The sequence below is a fragment of the Bombina bombina genome, chromosome 5 (genome assembly GCF_027579735.1).
Source record: "Bombina bombina isolate aBomBom1 chromosome 5, aBomBom1.pri, whole genome shotgun sequence".
In the NCBI taxonomy this organism is placed as follows: domain Eukaryota; kingdom Metazoa; phylum Chordata; class Amphibia; order Anura; family Bombinatoridae; genus Bombina; species Bombina bombina.
Genome location: NC_069503.1, coordinates 577,424,549 through 577,446,599, shown reverse-complemented (window position 1 = coordinate 577,446,599; position 22,051 = coordinate 577,424,549). Strand labels below are relative to the sequence as shown.

Below are 22,051 nucleotides of genomic sequence, written 5' to 3'. Positions count from 1 at the left end.
CCCTGCAGATTCACGGCCGCTAGCAGGGGGTGTCAATCAACCCGATCATATTCGATCGGGTTGATTTCTGTCCGCGACCTCAGAGCAGGCGGACAAGTTATGATAAATCGACCCCTATGTGTTTACCCCATTGCAATTGTGCTATTAATACCCCTGATATATGGGTGATACTGAAACTTACAGCGCCTGATTAAGAAACTTTTTTTTGTCCTTTATTAGTTAATGGGACTGGTCAGTGCAGCTGAATATTCACAACTTTATTAATTCTTTTATGTAAATGTGTTAACCTCTTATTTCCTATGTGGTTTGTCTTTACAACAACAGAGGAGCAGCTGGGCAGAAGCTTAAACCTAAATAAAGTTTTAGTAGAAGCTAGTGCTACTTGTACAAGCCATCAGCAGCAAAATATATATTTCTAATATTGGGTCTGATTTAAAGCCCAGGTGCCTGTAGGCACCAAAATCTGAAGTGCCCCCCGTATTGCTAACGACCTTAACTAAGATGGCTGCCGGCAGTGAAATAACAGCATTGCACGTGTGCTGGGGCTATCTTTGCTAAAGCCACTGCAAGCATTGCACATGCACGGGGGAAGCTGGATGCTGCACAAAGATGGCCGCGCATGCGCAGTGCTGCTATTTCACTGCCGGCAGTCCTCTTAGCTAAGGTCGCCCACTGACTGGTATTTATAATAGGCAGAGAATGTCACCCCTCTATGGATGGCACCTGTAGGTACATGCCTACTCTGTCTTATTATAAATCTTATTGGCACAGGAATAAATGAAACAACAAGATCATTTCTGGATCATTATTAAATAGTGTAAAATTTGATTTGAAGCCTTTCCTGGTTGCAGAAAAGTCTTTCCCAATGTAAGTGTAATGGTTTTAGCCACATGAACAAATCAGCTAAATGTGTGTGTCACATGCGTTCCAACATTTACTCATTGAAGGGTAGGTTTTTTTGGGCATTTTCAAACAAAATGAGTGATTTTTGCAATTGTCTAAATCTAAATGCATGTGTCATATTTAACCCCTTCGATGAAAGGGTTAGTTAGCATAAAAACTATGTGGTTATGGTAAATGTCAAGTACACATCAGAGGGAAGGCTTCTAAAAATAAACAGAACACATAGAAGTAGAACATAACAATATATATTTTGAAGATTAATTAATTTCAGAGGACTGAGAGTTAGTCAAATTAATATGATTAGCAAATGTACAAATTATAACTAGTGTTAAACTGACATATACTACAGAAATAATTATATAATGGAGGAGAACGACCACTGAATGAAAAGGGAACAATAATTGCATTGGATAACTGCTTCATATACTACAAAAATAATTAGATAATACTTATTTGAAGGTCTGAAATAAAAATGGAAAATAACTGGAATGGCACAAAGATTATACTAATAGAAAACGTACAATGTTAGCCAAAATACTTAATAGTCAAATATTTTAAATAGTGGAGGTTCTAGGGTGGTGCTGATTGGGAAATGCACATTATTTATCATTGAAGCACCTCACACCTTTAAGATGCCAACAGCCCTGTAAGGTAGAGCCTTTTTTACATACAAGAGAGGGGTACCGGAAGGAGAAGGACGATAAATAACAAATAATTATGTACCTTGTCACCAGCATCTCCTTTTAATCCTGGTGGGCCTGAGTCACCTTGTTTTCCTTGAAAACCCTAGATATAGAGAACAAAAACACAGACTTGTGTACATTTGTTTGTATCACATTAGCAGGATGCAAAATATTTCAGTCGTTATAGACAAATAAAAATATGATGTAATGAAGAGAACCAATGAACCTATAACTTGGTTTTAATCATTCTGTCTATTTTCATGGGGTACAGTAAAATGCATAATTTCCAAAATTAACAATGCAATGTGAAACATATCATTTAAGAAATATTATTAAAGAAACTCTAGCGTAATAAATAAAAGTGGTTGTATTTAGTATTGAGGTGCTAAAACACCCATTAACCTTAAAGGGACAGTAAAGGAAAAATTGAACTTTCATAATTTAGATCAAGCATCCAATTTTAAAGGGACACTCAACCCAAGTTTTTTTATTTCGTGATTCAGATAGAGCATGCAATTTTAAGCAACTTTCTAATTTACTCCTATTATGATTTTTTCTTCATTCTCTTGCTATCTTTATTTGAAAAGCAAGAATGTAAGTTTAGAAGCCGGCCCATTTTTGGTTCACAACCTGGGTTGTGCTTGCTCATTGGTGGCTAAATGCACCCACCAATAAACAAGTGCTGGCCAGGTTTCCTGAACTAAAAATTGGCTGGCTCCTTAGCTTTGATGCCTTCTTTTTCAAATAAAGATAGCAAAAGAACGAAGAAAGATTGATAATAGGAGTATATTAGAAAGTTGCTTATAATTGCATGCTTTATCTGAATCACGAAATAAAAAAAAAAAATTGGGTTTAGTATCCCTTTAAGCATTTTTCCAATTTACTTTCATTATCAAATTAGCTTTTTTGCCTTTGTATCCTTTGTTGAAAAGTGAACTTAGGTAGGCTAAGAAGCAGCAATGCACTACTGGGAACTAGCGCATTACTGCTTCTTAGCCTACCTAGGTATGCTTTTAAAAAAAAGGATATCATGAAAACAAACATTTTGATAACAAACCTAAATTTAAATCTCTTAAAATAACATGATCTAGGTGAACCATTTTGACTTTCATGTGCCTTTCTGACTGTTTCATATAAATGACAGTGTAGAATCATTAGACAGCAAGACAATAAACTATGCATGAAATTCTTATTTTACGGGAATTTTTTGAAGCAAGTAACACCATAGAATGTATATGATTGCATGGCATAGATTCACAGAAGACTGATACCAAAATGAGATCTTATTTACAAAGCAAGGCTGATTGAGGTTTTGAGGTGTTTGTTCCATTACCTTGCAATATATTATATTTTATATATATATATATATATATATATATATATATATATATATATATATATATATATATATATATATATATATATATATATATATATATATATATATACTGTGTATATATATATATATATATATTGTTTTTTATGTAATGTCATTCAATGTGAACTCTGAGAACTTATATAATATTAACAATTTTTCATAGAAATCTTTACCAGCAGTTATTCAGTAGCAGCTAATGCTATATTTATCCACAAATATGCCGATTTATAAAAAAGAAATCGACTAACTAGCCTCAGTGTTTTGTAGTTTTCAGTATTAACATCTAAATGTGAAAGTTACAGGTTTTATTATTTTTATGCTCCATTAAATTCAAAATTAAATTTTCACGCTTTAGCTAGACCATGCAAATTATTAAAAAACCTCCAATTTACTTCTTTTACTTCTTCAATTTACTTCCAATTTACTATTTTCAAATTTTCTTTGTTCTTGTGGTATCCTTTGTTGGAAAATAAACTTAGTTAAATTCATAAGACGTTTAGAAGTGTACATACACACAATAGCAACAGTATTTCCAACAATGTTTGTAGCAATATTATACATTGTTACAAACATTGCTGCCATAGAATACTAAAGATATGTGCACACTTCTGAGCCTATATAGGTTAACACTTCAACTAAGTATATCAAAAGAACAAAACTAATTTGATAATATAAGTCAATTGGAAACATTTGTTGTTTTTTAATTGCATGCTCTAGCTCAGTGTTCTGCAAACCATGGGTCGGGACCCATTACTGGGTCGCAGCACCATGTTTACTGGGTCGCAACTTGTGTGTGTGGGTATTGTAGGAGAGTGCATATGGAGTGTGTGTTATTTGAGAGTGTGTGTTGTGTGTGTGTATGTGTCTTGTATGACAGTGTGTGGTGTGTGTGTTTTGTATGAGAGTGTGTGGTGTCTGTGTGTGTTGTATGAGAGTGTGTGTATGTGTTGTATGAGAGTGTGTGGTGTGTGTGTGTGTTGTATGAGAGTGTGTGTGTGTGTTATATGAGAGTGTGTGTGGTGTGTGTGTATCTTATGAGAGTGTGCGGTGTGTGTGTTTATGAGAGTGTGTGTTTTGTGTGTGTGTGTATTGCATGATAGTGTGTGGTGTGTGTGTGTGTGTGTTGTACGAGAGTGTGTGGTGTCTGTGTGTGTTGTATGAGAGTGTGTGTATGTGTTGTATGAGAGTGTGTGGTGTGTGTATCGTATGAGAGTGTGTGATGTTTGTGTGTATCTTATGAGAGTGTGTGGTGTGTGTGTGTTATGAGAGTGTGTGTTGTGTGTGTGTATATTGCATGACAGTGTGGTGTGTGTGTGTGTGTTGTACGATAGTGTGTGTGTAGAGTGAGAGTGTGTGGTGTCTGTGTGTGTTGTATCAGAGTGTGTGTGTTTTATGAGAGTGTGAGTGTTGTATGAGAGTGTGCGGTGTCTGTGTGTGTTGTATGAGAGTGTGTGTGTTGTATGAGTGTGTGTGTTATATGAGTGTGTGTGTGGTGTATGTGTGTGTATCTTATGAGAGTGTGTGGTGTGTGTGTGTTGTATGAGTGTGTGTGTTTTATATGTTCAAGATTAAAGGGACAGTATACACTCATTTTCATATAACTGAATGTAATAGACACTACTATAAAGAATAAGATGCACAGATACTGATATAAAAATCCAGTATAAAACTGTTTAAAAGCTTACTTAGAAGCTGTCAGTTTGGCTCTGTTGAAAAGGTAGCTGGAAAGCCCACTGCAAGTGGCAAATAAGACACTCCCCTCCCTCCCCCTTCTTTTGCATATGAAAAGACCCTTTACACAAGCAGCTACAAGCTGGAGTAGGTAGCTGATGGTATTCACATAAAACTTTGGGGCTTGGTTAGGAGTCTAAAAATCAGAGCAATGTTATTTAAAAATAAGCAAAACTTAACATTTATTTAAAAAAAAAACTTTATGGGCTATATAAATAGATCATATACAAAACATTTATGCAAAGAAAAAATGAGTGTATAATGTCCCTTTAAGAGTATAGCAGTGATACTCAGCTGTTCGTGCACTAAGAAAGTATTTTCCCATTTTGTGCTGTTATCCTAACATTGGACTGTGTGTGTTTTATGAAAGTGTGTGTGTTATTACATTTTAAAACACTTTCAAGTGTGACTACAATCAGGGATAAAGTATGCACACATTTTAGTCACTTTGCCAAAAATTGCAGCTGTCTTGTGTATTACTTCAGATATTTTCAGCACAAGCATAAAATTAGGAACGCAAAGGTATGTGGTATCATGGCACTGGGTCTCTAGCTGAATCATGAAAGTTTAATTTTTGAATTTATTGTCCCTTTAACAAGTGTATGAGGCATATGTGATGATTCTGAGAGCTAGTAAAAGGGATACTAACACATTTTATGATCCTTCCTATAATCATGGGTGCTGTCATTATGGAACCTATATTACACTGCAAGTATGTAAAAGACAGCTGCAGCACATGTGTGAACAGGTCAGCACTGGAATGTAGTGAAAGATAGATGTCACCATGGTGTCGCCCATGACTACAGGGGAGCAGGGAATAACCTCAATAATATGTATTTAGTGTTTAATGTCCCTTTAAATAACTATATTTTTCTCTTTATGGCGAGTATGACAAGAAAGGATGTACAATTTTAAAATATTATCCAAATGACTTCTATTATTTAACAACTTTGTTCTCTTGGTATCCTTTGTGATAACTTAGCTGCTGCCTATGAAACCATAATGAGGTAGGCTTATATAGTGCTCATGACACCTGCTTGCTTCAGAGCCTACCTCAGTATGCTTTCATGGACAGGAGCTCATTTTTATCAAAGGATACAAAGAGAAAGGGGTACATTTGATACAAAAAAGTAAAATGGAAAGTGTGTTGTTGTTTTTTAAATCATAAAGAAATTTAAATGTTCCTTTAACCAACCAATAAAAGTAATCTCCCAAGCAATGCCCCCCACCTTTAATTTCTCTTATCCCAGTTAACCACCTAGAACAAGACTCTATATGAATATATCAATTTATTTTTATTTTCTTCTTAGAATGTATTTAATGTATTTTATTTTCTTCTTATAATGTATTATTGCACCTCTGTACAGTACTGAAAAGTAGTTTAGTGATTTGTTTCTTAAAGGGACAGCAAACTCAAAATTAAAACTTTCATGACTCAAATAGAGCATTTAATGTTAAACAAGTTTTCAAGTTACGTCAATTAGCTAATTTGCTTTGTTCTCCTGTTTTCCTTTGTTGAAGAGTTGCAACAAAAAACATTGTTGCAAACACTGCTGCCATAGAGTGCTAAAGACATGTGCAAGGTTGTGAGCAAATATGAGTGTACCCAACCATACTCTCAAACAAAGGAAAACAGAAGAACAAAGCAAATTTGATCAAATAAGTAAATTGGAAAGTTGTTTAAAATTGCATGCTCTATCTAAATCATGAAAGTTTAATTTTGATATTACTGTGCCTACAAATCTCATAGATTGCAAAAAATTTAAAATGACAACAATATGAAGCATAAATTGAAGAACCATTATGTCCCATGAGAACTATCTACGTGGTTAATTCACATTCCTGGCATTTCTGTGTTATAATAATAATATTTAGAATGTATATGTTAGAGTATTTAGCCATATATCTGTTGAAATTTATAATCTAGCAGAACAATCAAAACATCCCTAATGAGTTTATAGTCAACACCATGACATGAAATGAAAACAATACTTTAACAGAAATGAAAGAACAGTTTGTAGATTTTTTTTTACATATATTGACTTTGGCATTGTACAATAATGCATGTTTTATTCAAATAAATTACACTTATTCACAAAGACAATTCTTTCTCAGAAATATCTCAATAAATATGTATGACTTGTTACATATGGAGAGACATTGTTTGTATCAGTGAGGCTACTTAATGAGGCAACTTTATCAAACTGTGAAGAAATAGAATTCTTAATAGGAAGATATTCTTGCTGGGCTTTCAAAGACCCCCCACCAAAAAAAAAAAGCTGATCGTATTAGTGACTGTCTGGGCACAAACATTATTGAATTAGCAATCCTTTTTTTATTTTAATTGACCTGCTCTTGTGTGTTTACTCTTCCTTAAAGGGACAGTAATCTTTATCCCCCCTTCCACATAATTGGGCAGCAAGTGCTCAATTAATTACTACAATAATCTTGGCTGGCTGAACCATGGGACCAAGTGTGTCCAATGGACCCAGGCAGCACTTGACAAGGGGCATCACTTCAGTGACTGAGTCAGTCACTGTCAGACACAGACCACTCCTGTCCTCTGTCTCTGTGGGGAAAGTCACAGGCGGCGCCCAGCAGCATTACCTCATCATGCACAAAGACACAGAACCAGTCAGAGGTGACTTCCTTCCATTTGCGCAATTGTGCATAAGCATTGGTTGCATGCATGCAGGTAGACAGGCCTAGTAAGGTCAACGGCAAGGCTAGTAGTTTGGTACTCTTATCAGTAATGTTACTACTTGGGGGTCACTGCATTCTCTTACTCAGGCAGCACAATATCTTGAGCCGGCCCTGACAATGAGACTCTCGCTTTGACAAGATAACAATTTGTGTGAATTGATTGTCTTAAGAAGTCTTCCATTCTCAGCTGGTGCTATATTTAAAATAAAATTAAAAAAAACACATTACATTGCTGTTCTTCAATCACGACCCACTCAATTGAAATGTTCATATATATGTAGCACGCTCCGATACTGGATAAAACAGCTTTATACAGCACAGGAGTGCACTACATTTATTTTAGCTGTGCAATCAAGCGGGTTGTGGTTGAAGAATAACACTGGGATGCGTTTCTTTCATTTTCTTTTTTTAAGGGTTTACGGTTCCTTTAAGAAAAATAAATAATTAAAAAAGGTCATCTGTTTATTTTTAAACCAGTTTAAGGGAATATTAAATTATGCTTTGAAATGTTTTATCTTGGTTATATTTTGCTGCTGGTTGTTTACCGGCTCCCCTGGAATTCCTGGCATTCCTCTAAAACCAACATTCCCACGTGGTCCGTCTTCGCCCTTGAGTGGAAACAAATAAGCAGAATCATTAAAGAGAGTTTTCATATATTCTACATAGGGTGCACTATACTTGGACCACACTTCTTAAAGGGACATGAAACTCCCAATTTTTCTTTCATGATTCAGATAGAAAACACAATTTTAAACAACTTTCTTATTTACTTCTATTATCTAATTTGTTTAATTCTCTTGGTATCATTTGTTGAAGGAGCAGCAATGCACTAATGGTTTCTAACTGAACACATTGGTGAGCCAATCACAATCAATATATATATATATATATATATATATATATATATATATATATATATATATATATATATATATATATATATATATACTGTATATGCAGCCACCAATCAACAGCTAGAACCTAGGTTCTCTGCTGCTTTTGAGCTTGCCTAGATAAACCTTTCAGCAAAGGATAACAAGAAAAGAAAGCAAATTAAATGATAGAAGTAAATTGGAAAGTTGTTTAAAATTGTATTCTCTATCTGAATTATGAATGAAAAATGTTGGGTTTCATGTCCCTTTAAAGGGGCAGTGTGCATTAAAACAAATTTCTATAAGCCCTGTTTTGCTCAGGAATGTGCATACAATCATTATAACTATAAAGGGAAGTACACATTTTCACCTTAAAATATGTAGATTGAACTGTTGAGCTGTTCGCGCAGGGCTGCCCATAACAATAGGCATTTTTGGCTTTAAAGTGAACAGCAGCTAAATTCCTAAATACCAACTATGCTTCAATACTCTAGAACAGGGGTTTTCAAACCAGCCCTCAAACCTCCCTTACTGGACAGATTTCCAGGATATCTGAACTGGAGCACATGTAAAATAATCAGCTGATTAGCAAACATGGATATTAACCTGCTCGCCTCTCACCCAAGGTAATCCTGAAAATCTGGCCTGTTAGGGAGGCCTGGGGACAAGTTTGAAAATCCATGCTCTAGAAATATGGCTCAGGAAAAAGTGACTGTGCATGAACAGTATTATTATGGATATGCGGTGTCATCTTTTCTGAGCTATAAAAATTTATAAAGGACTGAATCAGCATGTTTACTGGTGGGCAGGTGCAAAGAGAGCAGGCAAGAAGAAGAACCTGTATCTACAACTGATTGTAGAAAATCACTGCTCTCTGTGTAACAGGCACTAAAATAATAAATGAGGTTGTACTGGCACTGTTTCTTGTGGTACACGGGGTTGAAATCATTGTTCTATATGTTACTGGCTGAACTAGTTGCAAATCACTGTGTGTTAGCACAAATGGCTAAAGAACTGCTGTGTGTGTATGTTACTAGATGTCAAGTGTAAGACAATAGCTATGTATGTGTTAGCCAAGGAGAAGTAAAAATCGCTGCCTTATGTGTATTACAAGTTGCAAAAGGGGTAAAATAAATTATTTGTTACTAGCAGCAGAGAGAATAAACTCACTGCTTAATTGTAAAATATATAGTAAACAGTCTAGGTCAGAGTTTTGCGTATGGGCTATTTTGGGACCTTTTCCAGTGACCTGTTGATCTCCCAGTTTGAATAGCTTTACCATTAATAGACTGGCTAAACAGCATATCATTTATATTTTTAGAATAATGGATTTCCCATAAATTGCTCACCTGAATGCCCACACTTCCTTTACAGCCTATTGAACCAATACGACCAGGTTTCCCCTGAGAAAGAAAAAAAAGCAAATTACAAAACAATGGTTAAACTGTATCACCCAGCTAATTAAGGTTTCCCAGTTGCCAGGGTTTTTGTTTTAAGATATAACACTGCATGCAATTAAAATGGCTTAAATCAGTGACGAATAAAAAATTAGATACTTCTGGGGCTTTTTCTGTTCCCTTTGGCTTGTCCTCTCAGTGACCAAACAACTTGCTTATCTTCCATATAAAAGCGACAGTAAAGTAAAAAATAAATTGACGATTCAGACAGAGCACATTATTTTAAACAACATTCCAATTTACGTCTATTATCAACATTACTTTGTTAACTTGTTATCCTTTGTTGAAGAGTAAACCTAGGTAGGTTGAGAGGAGCTTACACATGTCTTTAGCATTCTATGGCAACAGTGTTTGCAACTATGTATAACATTGCTGTAAAAATTGTTGCACACACTGCTCCCAAAGGGCTAAGAGCATGTGCACACTGAACTCGCCTAAAATTACACTTTAACAAAGGATACCAACAGAACTAAGCAAAATTGACAATAGAAGCAAATTAGTTGTTTAAAATATTATGCTTTATCCAATCCATTTAAAGTGATGGTAAACTCTGCCCTTTTTAAAATCAGATCCATAATGTTAGTGATATTTTAGATTGAGTTTAATTCAATTGTAACAAAGATGCGCTATAACTTGCTTTTTAATTCGAATACCCCGCACTGTGCCTCCCACTTCAAAAGTCAGTTTTTCTGTCAGCTAAAGGTTTGAATTGTTGTCCAATCAGCGCTCTTCATTTGTGGCACTTTTGTTGTAGCTAGAGTGCTGACTGGAGAACAATTCAAACCAATGGCTTTTTAAAGTGGGTGGCAGAGCTCAGGGTATTTGAATTTCATATCTATATTAAAAAGCAAGTTATAGCGCATCTTCATCACAACGGATGAATTAAACTCCATCTAAAATATCACTAACAATCCGGATCTGTTTTTAAAAAGGGGAGAGATTACCATCACTTTAAAATTCATTAAGACTTTACTGACCCTTTAAAATCCCCTTTACTGGCTGATCTGAACAAATCCAAGTACTGTACATACAAGTTATTTTTGGGATTATGTTTAACGTATTTAGAAGCACAAGAGATAAACCAGAATTAAATCACTTAAAGGCGTATTTAAGGACTCAAACAAGTTCTGTCTTGTCCAGGGTGACCGCTCTCTACCTAAGAATGAATAGGATTCATGTACAGAATTGACTGTGTTTTCAAAATCTTGGGAAGAGCATGATTACAAGCTTCAATTTGTTTTTAAAGGGACATTATACACTCATTTTTTCTTTGCATAAATGTTTTGTAGATAATCTATTTATATAGCCCATAAAGTTTTTTTAAAAAATTAATGTATAGTTTTGCTTATTTTTAAATAACATTGCTCTGATTTTCAGACTCCTAACCAAGCCCCAAAGTTTTATGTGAATACCGTCAGCTACCTTCTCCAGCTTGCTCCTGTTTGTGTAAAGGGTCTTTTCATATGCAAAAGAAGGGGGAGGGGGGAGTGTCTTATTTGCCACTTGCAGTGGGCTTTCCAGCTACCTTTTCAACAGAGCCAAACTGACAGATTCTAAGTAAGTTTTTAAACAGTTTTATACTGGATTTTTATATCAGTATCTGTGCATCTTATTCTTTATAGTAGTGTCTATTATATGCAGTTATATGAAAATGAGTGTATACTGTCCCTTTACAGTACTGCTTACCTACAACCTAAAACTTATTCACCAAAGACAGAACACACACACACAAATTCACCTCTTTCAAATGAGCAGTCTTGTGTCTTTTAGGTAGCAGATAATTACTATAGAAATTGCCATCATTTTTGTTATACAACATATGAATATAGAAGAATTGACCTGCTTGACATTCGCTCTGATATTAATTTTTTAAATATATATATATATATATATATATATATATATATATATATATATATATATATATATATATATATATATATATATATATATATATATATTAGGGATGGGCAAATGTTTCTAAAAATTCAAAATTTAAAACGACTTTTGATACATTCATTCGAATCGAATTTCGAATGTTTATATAACATTCAAAATAGTATTTCTAGTCTACAACTGTGTTTAATAAATGTAATATTCAAATGCTACAACTATGTTTTATATATGTAATATTCAAATTCGAAAGTAATATTCGAATTCGAATGTGACATTCAAATTCGAAAGTGACATTTGAAAAACTGTAAATAACATTTGATAAAAGAATTTTTAAGAATATTCTTTCTTATCAACATTTGATTATGTAAATCAAATTTTTAAAATAACATTTGTTCTAATATTCAAATTCGAATATAAACACATTCGACCATCCCTACTTGACAGCTGCTTATTTAACTTTGCAGGGTTCTTGATGTGAACGAGTGACATCTACATTATATATATATGTATACTGTATGTGTGTATATATATATATATATATATATATATATATATATATATATATATATATATATATATATATATATATATATATATACTGTATATATACTGTATATATATATATATATATATATATATATATATATATATATATATATATATATATATAAAAAAACACGGATGGGGACTGCACTCTCATACGGACCGGGTACACATCCGATGACCCTGCAACATGCTCAGCCCTGGGTGCTCACTGGCACTCACAGGAAGCTGTGCTGTCCCCAGAGTCACAGGCAGTTAACCCCAGACAGGTCTGGGTGCAAGAACCATAGGGAAAATTACAAAACAAATTAATACAACACACAGAGAATGTCCAGCACTCATTTACAAGCTCTCAGCTAAGATTAAAAGCAAAAAAAGGGAAGGGTTAGTTACCGCATTTGGCCAAATGGGACAAGCCTAGGTACCTTGACAAGGTCCCTTCCAAAAACCTGGGACCCTAAAACAGCCACACAATGCAAGCTCTCAATCCAACAAACTGGGAACAAGTGGAGGGCGCACAGGCTTATTTAATCACCCCAGACATATACAAAACACGGAAGGGGACTTCACTCTCATACCGGACCGGGTACACATCCCATGACCCTGCAACATGCTCAGCCCTGGGTACTTACTGGCACTCACAGGAAACTGTGCTGTTCCCCCCAAGAGTAACAGGCAGTTAACCCCAGACAGGTCTGGGTGCAAGAACCATAGGGAAAATTAATACAATACACAGAAAAAGTCCAGCACTCACTTACAAGCTCTCAGCTAAGATTTAAAAGCAAATATATATATATATATATATATATATATATATATATATATATATAAACAAAGGAAAATATTATTTTATTTTTTAAAACAAATATTGAATATTTGAAAAAACAAAACAAAAAAAACTTCATGATGTTCTGTTAAAGAATTGGATTGCTCTTTAATTTCAAATCTCAAAAGGAATACATACTAGCAGCATTTAACACTAATCAAATTTATAATTGAATGTAGCAATGTTTTTATTATTTTCCAGTATATATATATTTAGCAGATACAACATTTTAAGAGAAATTTTGAGAAATGGATTTCAGTCTTTTTTAATAAACCAAATGACCAATTCATGTTAAAAGGGAAATTTGACTGTAATATGTTTTGAAGGCAACAACAAAACCAAACTGAAGCCACAAGCTTAAGGAATGCTCAGTTTATTGGCTGAAAGGTAACAAACAGGAGTGCCTGACGACCGCTGCTTCTCAAGTTTCAGGTGCATCCGTTGCTTGATAAATCTACCCCTTCAAGTCAGAAGTTTACAAAAAGATCTAATTGTGCCTCAGGTCTTCAGCTACTAGTCTAAACTTTTAACTGCAAGTCATGTTTGTCATGTGATCAGGGAGTTTTTGCTATACTTACATACACTACAGATAATTATTATGGGTTAGTTTTCTTGCTTTCCCCTTTGTCTGCAACTGACTAGGTTTCATTTTTTTTTTTTTTTTTTTAAATTCTGGGTAAACCAAAATTATCCAGTGGTGCATGCACTCCAGACGGGCATATTCCTGTTGGCTTCAACCAGTTTGTACTTATTTATTATTTGCATATTTTTTAGAAAGTGTAAACTATATTTATTTTCTCTTTCCCAACATTTATATATATATATATATATATATATATATATATATATATATATATATATATATATATATATATATAGTTTTTCTTTCTATTGCTATATCTTTCTATAGCTGCATTAACATTTGTCTTTTGCAGCTTATCAGGTAAGTGGTACTCAGTACCAGGCCCACTCGCTGAGGGCTTTCCTACCCTTCCCCTCCTCCCCACCCTTTGGCCACAATCTATAAAATAAATATACACACTTACTCATTGAGCTTTCAGTATATTCCCTGGACTGAATAACACATTTTACTGACAAATTGCTGGCAGATAAATGTTGCCCCTTTTTGTAGGCAACACAGCCATTGTTATTATACTTGACACTGACTGGATGATATGCATAAACACCTTTACATATTTTAATAAAAAGAGAGAAGCGCTCAACCTGGGAACGAACAATAGCATAATAGCTTGTTCTATGGCTTGTTACCACACAAGAAGCAGCCTCTTTTTGCTAGTGTGGGCCTCGTCAGTGAGGTGCAGCCATATCCCTCTAGGCACACTGAGCAACGGGTCCACTTCTGGATTCCCGCATCACACTTTGGGAGACTTCCCTAAGAGTCATAATTTGCATAAATTGAAAGAGAGAAGCGCTCAACTTGGAAATGAACAATAGCATAACAGCTTGTTCTATGGCTAGTTACCACCCAAGAAGCAGCCTCTTTTAGCTCAACATGTGCCTTTCACAGAGAAGAACTTTCCTGTAGCATATCAGTCTGATCCTCCTGACATCACAGTACAGTCCAGCCCCAAAATACCAGTCAATCCCTCTCTGAATGAGAGAAACAGCAAAACGCCAGACGTACGTTTCAGCCTATTGTGGGCCTCGTCAGTGAGGTGCAGCCATATCCCTCTAGGCACACTGAGCAACGGGTCCACGTCTGGATTCCCGCATCACACTTAGGAAGACTTCCCTAAGTGTCATAATTTGCATAAATAACCGGAGACGTGTTTTGTCTGCAGTACAATGTATAAATCAGGCTTCATTTGGTTTGTGTCTAACCAAGTCTAAAGGCCATTTCTCTTATATTTCTTTCTTTATCTCTGAAGTCTTTTCTGCTGCTGAACTCCTTTATTCCAGATGTCAGTTCTCTCCCTTCTACCTCTCTAACTATAACTTCAGTGTATTATCCTTCTCTGGGGGATCATCTTAGATTAGTTTCTGATACCTTTTCTTTTTAGTACTGACAACCACTCACCTATAGTGAAGTCTAACACCTGACAATTCCAGGTTCACTCTCAATCTAGGATTTATTTATAACCATCCTCCTTTATGACCAGCTAGGCTCTGTCTTTCCCTTCTACAATACATCAATAACAATGTATCTTCTCATTGTTCTGCCTAGTCTGTAATTGTTGTCCTGCTGTCGTTTTGCTCCGCTCAAGACATACCTCTTTAATTTTTTCCTCTTACCTTTTCCATTTCTGTGTACAAAACCTTCCCTAAATTACACATTCTGTGGTATTCTCTGCTTCGCTCCAGGAGACTTGTCCTAAATTTGAGCTTCTAGCTTTAACCCTTACGCTATTTACACTAATCTATTTCTCTGATTTCTTACCCAGAATTCTCTAATTTTCTCAACCTTCCCCTCTACCCTTTATTTATATTTGTCTTTTGTAGGTCATATATGCACCTAATGTTCCCTGTGCTGCAACATGTGTTGCTGCTTTACAAAGGACTATATAGATATATGTAGACTGCCTTGAGATAGCAGCCCTGCACAGTCTGCTATAGCACCAACAATGGTTTAAAGGGACATGAAACCCAAACATTTTCTTTCATGATTCAGATAGAGAATACAATTTTTAACAACTTTCCAATTTACTTCTATTATTTAATTTGCTTCCTGCTCTTGTTATCCTTTGCTGAAAGGTTTATCTTGGCAAACTCAGGCGCAGCAAAGAACCTAGGTTCTAGCTGCTGATTGGTCACTGCATATATATACCGATTGTCATTGGCTCACCCATGTCTTCAGTTAGAAACCAGTAGTGCATTGCTGCTCCTTCAACAAATGATACCAAAAGAATGAAACACATTAGATAATAGAAGTAAATTAGAAAGTTGTTTAAAATTGTATTCTCTATCTGAATCATGAAAGAAAAATGTTGGGTTTTGTGTCCCTTTAATGATTTTGAACAAGCTGTTATGTATGCAGCTCTTAAATGCTTATATATACTAAGCATCTTTTTGAAGGAATGGCGCTAATTTCCCCGTTGTATTTATTCATAACCTCTTCAAATTGTAAGTTTATCTAGCTCAGTGAGCATGAGATTCTTTTTAATTAATTAAGTTAAATCTTCAATATATGAGGTGACATTCATGTTATACCTAACAAGGGTGCAACATTCCTTTTTATAGAATCACTAGGTGATAAGCCTGCCCAGAGGGCAGTCTATGTTTAAAAAAATACAAACCCCTAAGCTAAAGTTACGAAAAATAAAAAAGTAAAATTACAGAAAAAAATAAACAAAGCTATCCAAAATAAAAAAAATTAAACCTAAACTAATACCCCTATAAAAAATCCCCCCAAAATAAAAACACCCCCTAATCTAATACTAAACTACCAATAGCCCTTAAAATGGCCTTTTGTAGGGAATTGCCCTAACAAACTCTTGTTTACTTACAAAAATTACCAATTACCCCCTAACACTAAAACCACCCACCCACCAAACCCCCCAAAATAAAAAAACTAATACTAAAAAAAACCTAAACTACCCATTGCCCCTAAAGGGGCATTTGTAAGAGCATTGCCCTTAAAAGGGCATTCAGCTCTTTTACTGCCCTTAAAAGGGCAATCAGCTATTTTCCAGCCCAAAAAACACTAATCTAGAAACAAAAGCCACCCCAAAAAATAAAAAAAAAGCCTAAGACTAAGCCCCAGCGGAGAAGGTCTTCTTCCAGGTGACTCCATCATCTTCTATCTTCATCCAGAACATAGGTGGCGCAGAGCAGAGGTGCGGAGCTGTCTTCCCCGATGCGTGGATCCTCAGCGGCGGTGCTCGGCGGCGGCGGGCCTCGGTGGATTGGAGGCTCCTCTCCATCTGATGTCCATTGTACACTGAAGATTGAATGCAAGGTACCGCATTCAATTTGGGGTACCTTGCATTCCTATTGGCTGAAATTTTGAAATTAGCCAATAGGATTAGAGCTACTGAACTCCTATTGACTGTTCAAATCAGCCAATAAGATTTCAGTAGCTCTCATCCTATTGGCTGATTTAAAAATTTCAGCCAATAGGAATGCAAGGTACCCCAATAAATATGGGGTACCTTGCATTCAATCTTTAGTGTGCGACAAATGATCACATGAAGAGGAGCCTCCACGCTGCTGAGGACAGCCGCCTTTGAGGACTGCTGCTGATGATCTGTGCATCGGGGAAGCCAGCTTTGCACCTCCGCTCCGCGCCGCCTTCACTCCGGATGAGGATAGAAGATGATGGAGCCACCTGGAAGAAGACCTTCTTCACCGGACTTCAGGAACGGTGAGTACCTATTTGAGGCTTAGTTTTAGTATTTTTTTAATTTATTTTTTATTTTTAAGATTAGAGATTTAATGGGCTTGAAAAAGAGCTGATTGCCCTTTTAAGGGCAGTAAAAGAGCTGAATGCCCTTTTGAGGGCAATACCAATACAAATAGGGGCAAATAGGTAGTTTAGGTTTTTAGTGTTTAGTTTTTTTAATTTGGTGGGGTTTGGTGGGTGGGGGTTTTTTACTGTTAGGGGGGATTTAGTAATTATTAAATGTAAAAGATCTGTTTAACTTAGGGCAATGCCCTACAAAAGGCCCTTTTAAGGGCTATTGGTAGTTTAGATTAGGGAGTATTTTTATTTTGGGGGGGCTTTTTTATTTTCATAGGGATTAGGTATATTTTTTTATTTTATTTTTGATAATTTTGTTTATTTTTTTCTGTAATGTTAGACTTTTTTATTTTTGTAATTTAATGTTAGGATTTTTTATTTTAATTGTAATTTATTAGTAATTGGGTTTAATTTATGGGGTGTTAGGTTAGGGGGCTTAGTAATTAAATTAAATTTTCATTGTGGGGGGGTTGGAGGTATAGGGATTAATATATTAATTAGGTTTATTGCGATGTGGGGAGTTGGCGGTTTAAGAGTTAATAGGTTAAATAGGTTTATTGCGATGTGGGGGTTTTGCGGTTTAGGGGTTAATAGATTAATTAGGTTTATTGTGATGTGGGGGGTTGGCGGTTTAGGAGTTAATATTTTAATTATGTTATTTGCTGATTAGGGGTTATTTACTTTATTGTTTTGCAATGTGGGGGTTGGCGGTTTAGGTGTTTGTTAAAAAAAGTATCATGCGGGAGGTTATTTTTTTTTTTTATACTTCGTACGGGCGGTTACGTGTTTTTTATTTCTTGCGGGCGGTTACTTCTTTTTCAGTTATTTAGTGCAGGCGGTTGCGTGTTTTTTTTTTTTTAAAGGTTCGGGTTTGCGTATGCTGCATCCAGGTGGATTCCAAAAATGGCAGGGTGGTGACCATCCTGCCATTTTCAGAATCCATGGGGATGCAGCTTTGCTGCATTCAGGTGGATTCTTTTGGCTGCACGCGCAGCCAAAATTCTTTTGGCTGCCTCACGCAGTCAACATTCCTTTGAGGATGCGTGTGCAACTGGAGACGGCCGCGTTACAAATGTGATTATAGTATAGATGGTCCAGCTCCCAGGACATGTGATTAGTGTGCATAGAAACTCCTCCCCGGAGTATAACCGGGGTAAAGAAACTCCTCCCCAGAGTATAAATGGAGTAAAGAACCTTTAGTTCTGGAGGTCAAAATACAGATCTTAAGAATTGTCCTTGGGTCTAATAATCTGTCACTGTAACTCCCCTTCCCTTTAAACCCCACATCCCAAACCTATGTGGATAGCCAGATAATAAGATGCTGCCACTTCAGGGTCCTTTATAAATTAGCTTACTCCTCCCAAATATGGTTTGAATTTCTAAAGGGCCAGTAGGACTGCCTAACCTACCATCTGAAAATGCCTTCAGCATCATTCTTTTTTCTTATATACTTATTTTTCTGCTTTAAAATTGCAAACTATAAAGCCTCCTGTCTTGCAATAAAATGACGATTATTCTAGCCTTGGTGACCGAATAATCTAGATTTTATTAAAGACAGGAGGCGAGTATTTTCCCTCCCTATGGTACCTTTTTATGGACCCTCCCAGACAACGTATATCAGAGAATTATGATTTTGCTTTTTATTCTGTTCCTATTGTTTTAGTTGGTTTGACCATATATATATATATATATATATATATATATATATTGTATTTCTACATTGTATTTAGTATTGCATGTTGTTGTTGTGTTTTTTTCTCCGGATACACTTCCTCTTGTATTCTTGTATTGCACAGTTCAAATGCCTTATCTATTGCATTTCTTCTTTCAGTGCAAGCATCATAGATTCCTGATTTGTGTATTCAGCTGCTGAATGAATGTTCCAGCATGGGATTCCTGGATATCCTGGTCCGTCTGTTCATCTGTTCTATATGACATTAATGTTCCAGATTTGCTTTGATTCAGATCTACCAATTCGAGCCATGAGGATTTTGTGTTTTGCTTGGTCTCAGGTGTCCTCTTGCTACCTGGTGATGTCATTGCAAAGAAAAGAGGAAGTAGAGACAGTCTTCCTTGAGATTGATACATAGGGGGCCGATTTACCAAATGGCGGGTGGACATGATTCGCTGTAGAGAATCATGTCTGCCCGACATCGCTGAATGCCGACAGCATACGCTGTCAGCATTTAACATTGCACAAGCAGTTCTGATGAACTGCTTGTGCAATGATGCCCCTTGCAGATTCATCATCCTTTCCTCCATGACCTGCAGCCTATCAGAAGAAACTCACAAGCTGACGGCAGAGGAAGTTCCGGAGCTGGCAAGGAGGGTTACACGCCCACCACGATGAAGGATTCTTACCTTACACTGAGGACATTACCAGCGGCGGAGACTGGAGGGCCTACTCGACCTGACCAGGAGCGCACACTGATGTTGTCCACAACAGCAATTTGCACTTAGTCACTCTAGATTGGCAGCAGAGGTGTGACAGATTGACTACTCCTACTTCGTGATTGTATCTTTACAAAAACACGCTTGCTTAGTGGACTATCTGCACCACTCCAAGAGCTTAAGATAAGTACTGACCCTTACCATTACAAAATTGGGATTACATCCAAAGCCTCAAGACAAGAACTATTACTAATCACTGTTTGTTGCATAGGAGGATTTAACTAATAATATGATGACATTTTCACTTTGAACTAAAAAGACACTCCTGCATCTAAAGCTGAGAAGGAGCATTTTACCTATATTTCTCCCAGCTGACATAGTTTTTGAGAGCTATCACTAAGACCAATCCTTATCAATGATAAATGCATAACCTTTGTTGTAATATTTGTAATATGTTTTGCCACGATGATAGAAACATTGCAATGTTGGTTAAAAATGGACAGAGACAGGCAGTGCACTAAATCATCTGGTCAATGCATAGTTAAAATGGGATCTCTTGCCATGCCTATGCAATAGGACAGGCGAAACTGAGGTCTCAGTTGGAATTTCAAGAATGGAATGAGTGTTTCTTCTCCTCTTGGATCTCATATGCTCAGTTATCTCAGTACATTTCCTTTCACAAGTACAAAACTTCCCTAATTAGATCCCTAACACCATTTGAAAAATTATGCTTGATATCACAACACCCGAGACACATGATTTAGTTGATTTATAAACTAGTACTAGTGCACACTTCCATCTTACATACAGGGCTGGAACAAACACTTAAATACGGAAGTATCGTACAAAGACTGGCTTAAAATATTTGCTCTAGCAAAAAAAGCATCTGTCTCAGCTAACATTCAAGAAACACATTACAAATTTCAGAGTAGATGGTACCTCACTCCAAGTAGATGTAAAATGATTTACCCCCTCACTCTCGGAAGCTGTTGGAGGGACTGTGGAGGTGAGGGAACTCTTCTTGATATATGTCTGCACATATGTCTCTTCTTGATATAGGTCTCTGATGATATAAGCAGTTTGCTAGGGTTGCCTATTTCTCTTGAGCTCAGCATGCTGCTATATCATGGACTCCCGAAAGTAAGTGGGTTTGCCAAAAAATCCCTCTTGCTTGTTATGCTTAACGGAGCCAAGGGCATCAGCCAAAAACACTGGAAAACCCAGCAATTAACCACTAAATTTGAATGGAGGCAAAGAGTCACAGAACTCCTACAATTAGAAAGATACCACTATCTCAGGATTGGAAAGATCTAAATCCATGAGGTCATGCTACTCATGTGGGAGGACAAGAGCATTTAATTTGCTATGATCTTGCTCGATATCTCCCACTTGCTGATCATCTTTCTTTTTCTATCCCCCTTTTTTTTCCTCCCCATTTATACTGTTACATGTTTATGATTTATTTTTACCTTTTTGATACACAACAATTTTATATTTGTAAATTGTTAATGAAGAAATATTACAAGCTGTATAAAGTGGACTTCTTCCTGAGCTTATCACTCTAGACGTCTACTGAACTTCTACAGGGCTGGTTCTTTTTCCTAATTCTGGACCCTGATTTTCAGATAAGTTTTACTTCCCGAAATTATAAAACGTTTTCACTACATACACATACATAACACATCTTTAACTCTTACCTTTATCATTGTATTTATTTGTCAAGTCTTACAATAAAGCATGCAAAAAAATGGGATCTCTTGCCAGTAATAGGTTTGGAAGTAAAGAAAAATATTGGAACCTTATTAGGCACACCATCTGCAACCCCTACATATATACATTTACTTACACCTATTTACGCACACTCGCTCGTGCACAAATACACACCTACTTAAATGCAAGTACGACTGTGTAACCTCCCTCTTGTCATGCACACACATCCACTCATATACATGTATGACTGCATACTCACATATACAAACATGCTCACCCTTGTACCACCACCCTACACACGCATGCGCATACACATTTACTGTAATACACATATTCACAGCTAAGGGTTTCAATTCTCAGCAGCGGTAACCTCATAACAGGAAGTACCAGGCATCCTGTATAACTATGAGATCAAGGGCTTCACCTCCAGCACACTAGCTTTCCCATCATACATGATTCTCAGTTTCTTGCTGTAGCTAAATCCCAATTAGCAATATAAAGACGAAGCAGTGACTGATACTTTGTATTTATATTCCATGTA

General features: G+C 36.1%; 1 protein-coding gene across 1 annotated transcript in view; it reads right to left on the bottom strand.

The window, feature by feature from the left end:
• The window catches only part of LOC128660599 (collagen alpha-2(VI) chain-like), a 115,287-nt gene that overhangs the window by 64,628 nt on the left and 28,608 nt on the right, over positions 1-22,051 (bottom strand). The window contains exons 11-13 of the mRNA XM_053714525.1: positions 9,620-9,673; positions 7,944-8,006; positions 1,627-1,689 (exon numbers count right to left, since the gene is read on the bottom strand). Of these exons, the coding sequence (XP_053570500.1) occupies positions 1,627-1,689; positions 7,944-8,006; positions 9,620-9,673 (180 nt within the window). The remainder of the gene's footprint in view (positions 1-1,626; positions 1,690-7,943; positions 8,007-9,619; positions 9,674-22,051) is intronic.